The sequence below is a fragment of the Erythrolamprus reginae genome, chromosome 4 (genome assembly GCF_031021105.1).
Source record: "Erythrolamprus reginae isolate rEryReg1 chromosome 4, rEryReg1.hap1, whole genome shotgun sequence".
Lineage (NCBI taxonomy): Eukaryota > Metazoa > Chordata > Lepidosauria > Squamata > Dipsadidae > Erythrolamprus > Erythrolamprus reginae.
The window spans coordinates 53,417,165-53,430,025 of record NC_091953.1 but is presented as its reverse complement, the minus strand read 5'-3'; the positions used below and the strand labels follow the sequence as shown (position 1 = coordinate 53,430,025).

General features: G+C 39.7%; 1 protein-coding gene across 3 annotated transcripts in view; it reads right to left on the bottom strand.

Moving 5' to 3' along the window:
- Positions 1-12,861, bottom strand: part of CXADR (CXADR Ig-like cell adhesion molecule) — a 36,079-nt gene that overhangs the window by 10,500 nt on the left and 12,718 nt on the right. For all 3 annotated transcript variants that reach the window (XM_070750276.1, XM_070750277.1, XM_070750275.1), the window contains exons 2-6: positions 9,949-10,109; positions 8,905-9,103; positions 6,531-6,686; positions 1,336-1,458; positions 1,076-1,214 (exon numbers count right to left, since the gene is read on the bottom strand). In XM_070750276.1, coding sequence (XP_070606377.1) covers positions 1,076-1,214; positions 1,336-1,458; positions 6,531-6,686; positions 8,905-9,103; positions 9,949-10,109 — 778 coding nt within the window. The remainder of the gene's footprint in view (positions 1-1,075; positions 1,215-1,335; positions 1,459-6,530; positions 6,687-8,904; positions 9,104-9,948; positions 10,110-12,861) is intronic.

Below are 12,861 nucleotides of genomic sequence, written 5' to 3'. Positions count from 1 at the left end.
GTTAGATTGTGTCGGTTGGCGGGGCTGCATGGGAGGGCCTTCTAGGTGGCAGCACCGGCTCTCTGGAACCATCAGCCTCCTGAGGTCCTTACTGCCTCCACCCTATTGGCCTTCTGGAAAGTCATGAAAACCTGGCTCTGCCGGCAGGCCTGAGGCCATTGAACAATATGACACCACCTCACTCCGGCCAAAAGATATGATTTTGTATTCTCTTTCCTTATGGATTTTTTTTTACTGTTTTTATATTGTTTTAGATGTTGTACGCTGCCCAGAGTCCAAAAGGAGTTGGGCGGCCAATCAATCAATCAATCAATCAAATAAATAAATAAATAAATTTAAGGAAAAATATATAATTTCTTGAAGAATGGAAATAATTGATGCACTAATATATATCATATTATGTTATATTTTAATCTCTTAAAATGCTAATATTTATATACAAAAACTGTACATTGATCATTCCCTTTTCTAACTATTTAGGACAGTTGTTTTAGATAATAAAATGACTTTGAAGGACTGCTTTTCAATGCCAGAGCAAATATCAATATCTGTTCAATATTCTATTGGCTTAGGAAGCCAAAGTATCCTTATTAGGTTTTCTGAGAGATACTGTTTCATCAAAGCAAATAAAATCATCAATTGACTATTGCATCTAAAAGATTCCAACCTTTTTGGTTGATTAAATGTTCTTTTAGATTTATTTTAGTTTTAGAATAACTAATATTTCTATTATTATTGCTACTATGTTTCCTTATATTAAATTACACTCAATTACACTTCTACCTTCTTAATCAGGTTTAATTTTTCACACAATCTAATATTTATTTTGTCATTTATAAAACAAAATCTTGCTAGGCCCATTCCAATATTTTCCCATTTTGCTTTATAAACTTGTGAATTTTGTGTAATCACAACTATGAATTAAATGATATCAAACCATTTTTCAAGCAAAAGGTTGTCCAGACACTTCCATTGTTATTTGGCTATTTCTGCAACTAAAATTAGGTAAAGCAATACTTCTAGAAGTTAACATTTTTAGAAATTAAGTTTTGAAATGTAAATCAAAATGGCGCACCTGATATCATGATGTACTTCTTTTTCATATTTTGTGTCTCTTCGTTTCTTATAGCAACAGAAAATTATAAAAGCGATTATGCCTAGTGCCAGAAGAGTTCCTATAACTGCTCCAGCAATAGTACCAGCTCTATTTATAGCTAAAATACAAAAAACCCCAAACCCTCTGTTAGAAAGCAGAAATTAATTTTGCAGTTAAATAACAACTATTTACCCAATGTCTATTTTTATTACTTCACTTGCCTGTTGACTAATACTTACGGGGTGTAACATTCAGTATGACAGAACATTCATCTCTGCCGACTTTATTGTAAGCCAAACATGTGTAAGTACCAGAATAAGTCTGAGAAGCATTTTTCACAAATAAGTCGCCTGTATTTTCATCTGTAAATATTTAGGGTATTTGTTAGAATTTTTGCATCGATGTATAGAATTAAAAAGAATAATTTCATATGTTATTTCAAGTAATGTCACTTTCTTACTTAAATATAGCATATTTTATTGATCAACACCCCCCCCCCCCCCCGTATTTATAAAGGAACAGCAGCTCTGACCATGCTTTGTTTGCCCTAGCACAATACCAAAAGCACCAGCCTGAAGATGACGAGTGGGACATGTGTGTGTGTGTGTGTGTGTGTGTATGCATGCATGCATGCATGAATAAAGCTGGCAGATTCCAAACTGGTATTTTTGACTGGTCAAAATTAGTCAAAGAATTCCTTAGTATTTCTTAAAACTTTTCTGTACTTACTCTCATTAGGAAATAGCCTAATTGGTATAAACACTATGTGCACAATTATTAGGCAGGTGATTATTTTTACCATATAATCATTTTTATGCATATTTTCACCTCCAAGCTGTATACACTTGAATGTTTAGTTGATATAAACATATCAGATGATGTGTATTTGTGTAATGAGGAACGGTGTGGCCTAAGGATATCAATACTCTATATCAGTGATGGCGAACCTATGGCATGGATGCCACAGATGGCACGTAGAGCCATATCTGCTGGTACACAAGTCATTACCTAGCTCAGGCGTTACCTTGTATGTGCATGCCAGCCAGCTGATTTTCGGCTCATCCAGAGGCTCGGGGGGGAGGGGCATTTTCAGCTTCCAGAGAGTCTCCGGGCGATGGCGGAGGGCACCAGAAGTTGGGAAATGGCTGTTTCAGGCCTCCAAGGGCCTCTGGGGGGGCAGGGGGGGCCATTTTCGCTGTCCCCAGGCAAGAAGAGTCCTTCACTCCTCCGCTCGCAACAAAATACCTTATTCCATCAGACTTGAAATACTGAGTTTAGACGATTTACAACTATGTCGCCTCCGATCTGATCTAAATGTAGTTCCTAAAATCATATACCAAAATGTCCTTCCTACTTCACCTTCAAATGCAGCAATATATGAGCACGTGATTGAAACTAAAGGTAAACTGTTCCAAACTCAACTGCAGAAAATACAACTTTAGCAATAGAGTGATCAATGCCTGGAATGTACAACCTTACTCTGTAGTTTCTTCCCCAAACCCCAAAAACTTTAACCTTAGACTGTCTACAGTCGACCTCTCCTCGTTTTTAAGAGGTCTGTAAGGGGCACGCATAAATCCACCACTGTGCCTACTCTCCTCTTTTATCGTTACTTTTTACTTATGTTTATACAAACTATTACTATCCTATACATGTTTGACAAATAAATAAATAAAATAAAATAAAAAGATGTACTCAAAATCAACTCTCAAACCTACTGCCAGTTTTTAGAAGACACTTTCTTCAAGCTGTGTTGCAGGAAAAAGTCTGCATCTTTCAAGACCACCATGAATTGAATGCAGGACAATGCTCCATCACATGCATCGAAGTACTCCATTGCATAGCCAGCCTGACCTAAACCTCATTTAGAACTTTTAGGACCTTCTTAAATGGGAGATTTATGGTGAAGGAAAACAGTATACCTCTCTAAACAGTGTCTCAGAAGCTGTGGTTGCTGCTACACAAAAAATTAATTGTCAACAAATCAAGATCTGACAGACTCCATGAATGGGAAGGCTGATGACTGTTATTGAAAAGAAGGGTGACTATATTGGTCACTGGTTTTTCTTTAATTGTCAGAAATGGTTACAGTGATCCCCCGGGTATTGCGACCCCGGTCATTGCGAAACGGCTATATGGCGATTTTGCAACCCGGAAGTAAAAACACCATCTGCGCATGCGTGCCCTTTTTTCTATGGGCACGCATGCGTAGATAGCGCCGGGCAGATCAGCTGCTGGGCGGCTTCCCTGGGTCTCCTCTTGCTGGCGGTAGGGCGAGAAGCCCCCCCAGCAACCGTTCGCCCGCCCGGCTCGCCCGCCGTTCGCCCGGCCACCCGCCGTTCGCTCGCTGCTCGCCCGCCCTTCGCCCGGCCACCCGCCCTTCGCTCGCCGTTCGCCCGCCCTTCACCCGGCCACCCGGCGTTCGCTCACTGCTCGCCCGCCCTTCGCCGCTCGCCCGCCCTTCGCCCGGCCACCCGCCGTTCGCTCGCTGCTCGCCCGGCCACCCGGGTTCGTTTGGCTTCGGGACATGCCGGCGGCGATGTTTTAAAACAGCCGCGCGGCTTCCCAACTGAGTCCCGAAGCCAAACGCGGAAGTTCGCCTTTGACTTCGGGACTCAGTTTGGAAGCCGCGCGGCTGTTTTAAAACGTCGCCGCCGGCATGTCCCGAAGCCAAACGAACCCGGGTGGCCGGGTGAGCAGCGAGCGAACGGCGGGTGGCCGGGCGAAGGGCAGGCAGACGGCGGACAAGCGGCGGGTGCGGCAGCAGTGAGGAGTTTGCGTGGGCGGCGGGGAAACCCCAATCTTCGGCTCCTCGCTGCTGCGGCGGAAGTAAAAACACCATCTGCGCATGCGCAGATGGTGTTTTTACTTCCGCAGCGCTACTTCGCTAAAACCCGATCATTGCTAGGGGTCCTGGAACGGAACCCTCGCAATGATCGGGGGATCACTGTATTTGTAAATTTTGAGTTATTATTTTCATTTTAATAGATGAAAATAAATGAGATGAGAAAATTTTCATTTAGTTACATAATTCTGCACACTAATAGTTGCTCAATAATTGTGCACCCATATATTCTCCTAAGAAAGTCATAACCTAACTTTTAGTTTCTTAAATATTTAGGTTTGAGGTTTATTAACATTTTGGATTGACCAAGAGCACTATAGTTATTCAGTAATAAAATTAATCCTCCAAAATATAGCTTAACTAATAATTGTGCACACAGTTTATATTTGGGGTAGTATGTACATTTTGCTCATGATTCTTTTCTACTACCAAATGTTTTGTTCATGCAGCTTGATTTTTAATTAAGCATTTGCCATTTAGGAACAAAATAAATATTCCATTCTGAACCTTTCTACATTAATCCTTCCAAAACAATATGGGCAACAGTAAACAGTAGTGGGCAACAGTAAACAGTAGTGAACGATACCATAGCTCTGTTTCCTTCAATTCTCAACAAATGAACCAGCAAACATGTGGAAAAGTCTCAAAAACATCACCAAGCTGAAGAAAATCAGCAACTGGCAGATGATCTGAATGGGTTCTACTACAAGATTGAAAAGAAACTACAGCCATGTATCTCCACAACCTCCATCCCAGCCACAACAACAACAGCCAAATCTTCTACAACTGAACCCATTCCATTGGGTTTACAACCCCTGGTGATCACAGAAAAGGAAGTGCAAGATCTATTTCACAGACCGAAGTCTGGAAAAGCACCAGGTCCAGACAAGATAACTCATTCTTGCTTAAAAGTCTGTGCTGACCAATTGTTCCCATCATCACCCAAATCTTCAACAAATAATTAGAGATGTGCTATGTTCCTTCCTGCTTTGAACACTCTACTATCAAGGAACTCACGGAGTTCACGGAGAGCGGCGGCATACAAATCCAATAAATAAACTGAATGACTACAGACCAGTTGCTCTAACATCTGTAGTTATGAAAACCTTTGAAAGGCTAGTGATGGCCCACTTGAAAATCATCACGGATCCACTGTTAGACCCCCTGCAATTTGTATACCGAGCAAATATATCAACATATGATGCTATTAATATGGCTCGGCATAACATCCTGCAACATCTTTAATCTCCAAAGACCTATGCTAGGGTCCTTTGTGTAAACTTTAGTTCAGCATTCAACACCATCATTCTGGACATTCTTTTAACTAAACTAAATCAGCTAGCAGTACCTGAACACACTTGTTTGCAGACGATACAACAGTGATTGGACTCATTCAAAACAACGATGAAACCGTATACAGACGGGAGATTGAACAACTAGCCTCATGGTGCGACTGGAACAATCTAGAACTGAACACACTCAAAACCATAGAAATGATGATAGACTTTTGGAGAAACCCTCCCATCCTACCACTTCTCACAATATTAGACAACACAGTATCAACAGTAGAGACCTTCAACTTTCTAGGTTCTATCATATCTCAAGACCTAAAATGGTCACCAAACATCAAAAACGTCATCAAAAAAGCATAACAAAGAATGTTCTTTCTGCGCCAACTCAGGAAGCTCAAACTGCCCAAGGAGCTGCTGATCCAGTTCTACAGCAGAATCACTGAGTCTGTCATCTGCACCTCTGTAACTATCTGGTTTGGTTCTGCAACCCAATAAGACCGACACAGACTTCAGAGGATAATAAGAACTGCAGAAAAAACTATTACTGGCAACCTGCCTGCCATTGAGGACCTGTATACTGCACAAGTCAAAAAGAGGGCAGTGAAAATATTTACTGACCCCTCGCATCCTGGACATAAACTGTTTCAACTCCTACCCTCAAAACATCACTATAGAGAACTGCAACTAGGACAAGACGTTTTATCCCGAACGCCATCACTCTGCTAAACAAATAATTCCCTCAACAATGTCAAACTATTTATTAAGTCTGCACTACTATTACTACTAGTTTTTTCCCATCATTCCTATCACCTATTTTCTCCCACTTATGACTGTAACTTATTGCTTGTATCCTTATGATTTTTATTAATATTGTTTCCTCATTGCTTATTTGAACCCCATGACAATCATTAAGTGTTGTATCTCATGATTCTTGACAAATGTAACTTTTTCTTTTATGTACACTGAGAGCATATGCACCAAAGACAAATTCCTTGTGTGTGCAATCACACTTGGCCAGTAAAGAATTCTATTTCATTCCGTTCCATTCCATTCTATTCAGCTAAATTTTAGACTATTTTCCCTTTTCAACTAGTTTTAAGAACTTAAAAGTCTGATGATATATCACTGAGAAATATTTTGGACAATTACATGGTAAATAAAATACCTTACAATAACATAAATTAAATAAAATGATTTTTCTTATATCTCAAAGTTACATCTAAAATTAATTTAGCATTTGAAGAAGTAAAACAATAGCCCAGTTTATGGAAAATATATTAATAACATGAAAGCATACTTGGTAATGCTGTTGCTGGAAGCTCTTGTGAGCCAGTAGTTTTTTTCCAGGAGTAAACTATGACAGGAGAGCCTTCTTGGGATTTACATTTCAGAGTAAGATCGCTTCCAATCTCCTGTGATCCCTCAATGTGGCATTTAGTCTTCATGGGTTTTTCTAACAAATAAAGATTCTAATGTAAGTTTTAATTGTGATTAAATGAATTGGCATCCTACAAGCTTTGATCTGCAATATGGGTTATATAATTTATAATTGTATGAATTACCATGATGATAGTAGGTCAGAACCAGTGGGTATTGGTTTATGTTAAATAAAATCAAGATTTCAACTCCCTTAACCATGGAAACCAACTGACTAACTTTGGACCAGTTATTCTCTGGTTCTCAATGGTCAATGGTTCTCAACCTTTCTTTCCCCCTTTACATACCTTGTACAAAGTTAGTACCCAACCTTCCTAGAAGAGTGAAATATTTTAGGATATGTTAAAAAAGGCAAAATATTATATTTCCCTAGAACATGAAAAAGGAAACATATTTTAAAGACAGAGAGCAGCTCCCTGTCCCCAGCAGATATTTGGTACCCATTAAGAAATACTGAGCCTATCTACAAAACAGAAGACCTCCAGCTCTAGGGTGATGGGATTAAGACATGACCTTCCAGGACATAATAGGATTAACCTATCTAGCTTCATTAAAACCATCTTTCCAATCAGCCTCCATGTTTCCAGGGTCTTTCTCCCCACTTGGAACTGAACCAGATAGATATTTCTTCCAACAATCTATTTTGTGATCAAACTTTTCTGGGATAAAATTATGAAGTGCTCTCTATATGTCAATTTGAACTCCTGAATTCATGAAATAATAAATATATTAGAATGATGACTGACAATCTTAGTAGGTAGAAGACAAAAAAATGTAATATATTAATCCCTCAATTTCCCTTTTTACTTCTATATACTGGTTCTCTTCTGTGAGTTTATTTTTAACTTCTTCAATCTAGTGCTTTTATTCTGAAACATATATGTTCTCAAATTACCGTGTTTCACAGAAAACAAGACCCATACACACACACACACACACTGTATATATGTGTATGTGTGTGTGTGTGTATGTATATACTGTATACAGTATATGAATATGAATATGTATATGAAGGACCCGGATTGTGGGGGCAATATGCTGGCTCTGTTAAAAAAGTGCTATTGCTAACATGTCGTAAGCTGCCCTGAGTCTAAGAAGGGCAGCATATAAATAAATAAATAAGTAAGTATGTAAGTAAGTACATAACTATTTGTTTATGTATGCATGTATGTATGTAAGTATGTATGTAACAAACATATTTTTGCTGATGAGGCCAGAACAAGGGCGAAATAGATCTATCCAAGTCTCCCTAAATTTTGAAATTCAGCAAAAGCATATGACACATAAAGAATATAGTTTGTTGGTTATGAATAAATTAACTGCCTTGGAAATGGCCATGGGTTGGGCCGAGAAGCAAAAAGGAAGCTGTGATGCTCTTTCAATATACCAGGGTGATTCAACACCAAAAAAACCCATATAACCCTTTCCTGGTACAAAGTTGAAGGGATTGGATACTGTAGCCTAGAGGTTAATTCTCTGCCTTACAAGGCAAAGAAAGGGTTGTTGCTTCCTAAGTGGACAGTTTGATTTCACAGAAATTTGATTTACTTGGAGTTCTATTATATTCCCTTTATTTTTTATTTAAAAAAACCTGAAATAAGTGCTGGGCCTTATTGCCATGCACTCAAAAGGTCAATTCGGCTTATTATCAGGGGATGTCTTATTTTGGGGGAACAGGATATAGCTACAAAAGCTAGAAATTCAAGACCCATAGGGGGAAAGTTGGAAATTAAAAATATAGTTTCATCTTAGTAGATGAAACTATATTTCTACTAAAAACAAAAGGCAGAATTTCAAGCAGTAACAGAGCTGCTTGCTAGGAAAGATTGGGATGTGATAACTGTTATGTATGCATTATGCATACATAATTCAGAGAATTTTACTCTGAATACATAATTCAGAGAATTTTACATATTTTACAAATATGTCCTTTCATAATCATAAATTTATATTATGTAACAGCAAAAGTATAATTCACATATAATTTATATTGCATATGTATTATCGTGCCTCATTTTTTTCTATTTTAATTTTCCAACATCATGGGAATATAATTCAAAAGATTTAACTTAAAAAAACATAGGGGGTAATTTTAAAAGAAAACTAGCCAAACTATTGCTCAGTATCCAATAGTTGTTTTACATTACATTACACTGCACTTGCTATGTATTAAATATTCATATCTACCACCTCCTACAGGGCTATACAAAAAATTCAAGCCATAAATACCTTACCAAGTACTATCAAATGGACTCTATGAGTTTTAATACTGGGAAGTTTCTTCACTTTACATTGGTACATGCCAGTATCTTCCAGTTTTAAATTTATGATATCAATGCTTGCATTTCCAGATGCTGGATTTTGTTTAGCAAATAGTACTCGTCCCTTCATACCATATTCATCATAAATTTTCCCTTCATTATATACGATAACCTGAATGGGAGGGGGAAGAAAAAAATAATTACGCTTCAGTGGTTTTTAAAAGATTGTGAACTCTTTTGAATTCCACATATTTCTGCATAATTATGATCTAAAACATGATCTGTTCTCCACACAAATTCTAAAATTAGATGGAGTGTCCTGTCAAAAATGTTAATCAGTTACTAAATAAAATGGTCCCCAAAACTACATATTTCTGTGTAGCAAAAGTATGTGAATATCTAGAATTATCAATTCATTTAAAGGAGAAATATCAAGTGTTTTAATCAGCAGAAAAATAATCAGCAGTAAGTATGGGAGGGCTTGAACAATTTAAAGAACAAAGTAATTCTGGATATTCACTATCAAAGTCTGATCTGCACAAAAGGGTGGCACATTCACAAGAGTTGCAGAGCAAATCCATGCAATTTTATCTGCTAGATGCCCAGACAATTCTTCCATATGGTCCTGCAGGCTGATCTTCGAGTCACCGTTTCCAATACGAGTCCAGTTAACTCTAAATAGAGCCACTGTTTAGGAGGCATTCAGTGGATGCAGTAAGAGTAGAAAAGTATTGATGCTTTGCCACTCTTACGGCTGCCACAAGGTAAACCTTAACAGTGGCCTTAACATGTTTTGACTCATTTGTTTAATTGGGTTTTCTGCACCTATTTTAAGATTTGTGTGGAAAACAGAACACATTTTAAGCCACTGTATGTCTTAGCTATAAATAACCTGTTCAATATTCTTTTCCTAGGTGCCCTAGAGAAAGATACAGTATTCTAATTAAGAATTAAACTTACAATGCAAAATTCAAAATTCAAAGTGAGTATTATATCTACACAATGATTTCTACTTACTGGTTCTTCACCTTTTGGTTGCAAAATACTCCATTCAATTTCAACTGCGCTTTCATCTGCTGTACTGAGAGTAAATGTGCACAGCAGTGTAACTTTACCTCCTTGAGCTTTTGTAACCATGGTCTGTTCTGTTGATGTTATTGTTATACCTTCAATTAGATCTAGTAAAAGTATTATGGAATCAAGCATATTAGATTCAATATCTTAAAAGTTAAAGACAGCATTTAAAAATACATGTATAATTGAAACATTTTTATATCAAGCATTTAGTTCTTTAAATAATTAGAGGAAGCAATTGACTTTATAATCCTCATTTGCACATTATGCTCATAAGGACTATGTATTTTTATAGAAAATATTACTATGAGTGAGGGGAGGAGGGAGAAGAAGGAGGGTGGGTTAGGGTTGATCATTTCCAGCACCAGGACCTTCAAACCCCCAAATCCACTGAGCGTTTCTTAGGTTGAACCAAAGCCTATTATGCCACATTCATATGACCAGACAAGATGTCTGCGACATCACTGAAGTGGTCAGAGCTATAAAGCTGACAATAATCAGCACACTGATACCACCTCATTCCAAATTGTCAAATGACCTTACCTAGCACCTCACAGGGATATTAAACAGGAAGCAAGAATCCAGTCTGTGAAACCCCACAAAGAAGAGGGCATAGGATGGACCTCTCTCAACACTGATTGGAACCAGCCACAGAGAAAGGAAGAGAATCAACCCAACACTATACTGTTCATTGTAATGCAATCAGATCAAAAGCCTTAGGCACCCTCTTATTTTATATGGTGATCAGGGCTTTAATTAGAGTGTGTAGCAGACTTCCTGGACAACTCCAAGCTCCCTCTGAAACCCAAGGTGATTTTATGATATAATACATCTCAACATATAGTTTAAAGAGGGGAGAAATATTTTAGGGGCATTTGAGGAAAACACCAAAGTTTGCTTGTGTTTCTTGATATATAGGATCAATAAAAAGTCCAAAATAATTTAATATATTTATAATTTAATATTAACCAGCAAAAATCTTAATAAATTAAATACATATACAGGTAGACCACAACCTACTATCACATTTATTTAGTGACCATTCAAAGGTACAACAGCATTGAAAAACAAGATTTACAACCATTCTTCATGCTTACAGAGCCCTGATTCCACAGTGGTTAGAATAAAATATTGCAGGCTAATTCTGCCCACAGCCTCAGTTCCATCCTGACAGAGTCAAGGTTGATTCAACCTTCCATGATTCTGAGATTGATAAAATGAGGACCCAGTTTGTTGAGGGTGATATGTCAACGTTGTAATCCATTCAGAGTGCTGTTATGCATTATGGACTGATAAGAAATCTAAGCGCTATTTCTATTGCTACAACCATCATAACATCCTCATGATTATGTGATCAAAATTTGGTTGCTCAGCACCTGGAAGGTTTTATAATGACTGTAGCATCTCAGGGTCATATCATTACCATTTGCAATCTTGCCGCCTTGACTGCATCAGCGGAATCCCGCCTGGCTGCTCTGTTTAGGGTGACCCGCTCCCTTCTTAATCAGAGGGAGTCTGATTAACTCGTTTTTCGCTGATAAAGTAGCTCGGATCCAGGCGGACCTCGACTCCGATTGGATAACAGAGTCGACTGACAACGAGTCAGTCGAGGTGAATGGGGCTCATCCTTGTCCATCTGTCTGGGAGGAGTTTGACCTGGTGACACCTGATGAAGTGGACAAGGCCATTGGAGCTGTGAGTTCTGCCACCTGTTTACTGGATCCATGTCTCTTGGCTGGTTTCAGCCAGCAGAGACATGACACGGAGCTGGGTCCAGGAGATTGTCAACGCTTCTTTGAGGAGGGGGTACTTTCTGGCTCCCTACAAGGAGGCACTTGTGTGCCCCCTCTTCAAGAAGCCTTCCCTGGACCCAGCTATGCTTAATAACTACCATCCAGTCTCCAACCTCCCCTTTATGGGGAAGGTTGTCGAGAAGGTGGTGGTGCTCCAGCGGTCCTTGGAACAAGCCGATTATCTAGGACCTCAACAGTCAGGATTCAGCCTCAGCTACAGCATGGAAACTGCATTGGTCGCACTGATAGATTATCTCTGGCGGGCCTGGGACTTGTCCTCTGTCCTGGTGCCTCTTGACCTCTCAGCGGCTTTCGATACCATCGACCATGGTATCCTTATGCACCGGCTGGAGGGGTTGGGAGTGGGAGGCACTGTTCTCCAGTGGTTCTCCTCCTACCTTTCCGGTCGGTTGCAGTCGGTGTTAGTGGGGAAGGGGGGTCAGAAGTTGACCTCTAGATTTCTCCCTTGCGGGGTGCCTCGGGGTCGGTCCTCTCCCCACTGCTATTCAATATCTACATGAAACTGCTGGGGGAGATCATCCAAGGGCATGGGATGAGGTATCATCAGTATGCTGATCATACCCAGTTGTACATCTCCACCCCATGTCTAGTCAGTGAAGCGGTGGAAGTGATGTGTCAGTGCCTGGAGGCTGTTGGGGTCTGGATGGGTGTCAACAGGCTCAAACTCAATCCTGACAAGATGGGAGTGGCCGTGGGTTCTGCCTCCCAAGGACAATTCTATCTGTCCGTCCATTACCCTGGGGGGGAGTTATTGACCCCCTCAGAGAAGGTCTGCAACTTGGGCGTCCTCCTCGATCCACAGCTAACATTAGAGAACCATCTTTCAGCTGTGGCGAGGGGTGCATTTGCCCAGGTTTACTTGGTGCACCAGTTGCGGCCCTATTTGGACAGGGAGTCACTGCTCACAGTCACTCATGGAGGTTCGACCTCTGTAATGCTCTCTACATGGGGCTACCTCTGAAGACTGTTCGGAAACTTCAGATCGTGCAGAATGCAGCTGCGAGAGCAATCATGGGCTTTCCTAGGTATGCCTATGTTACAC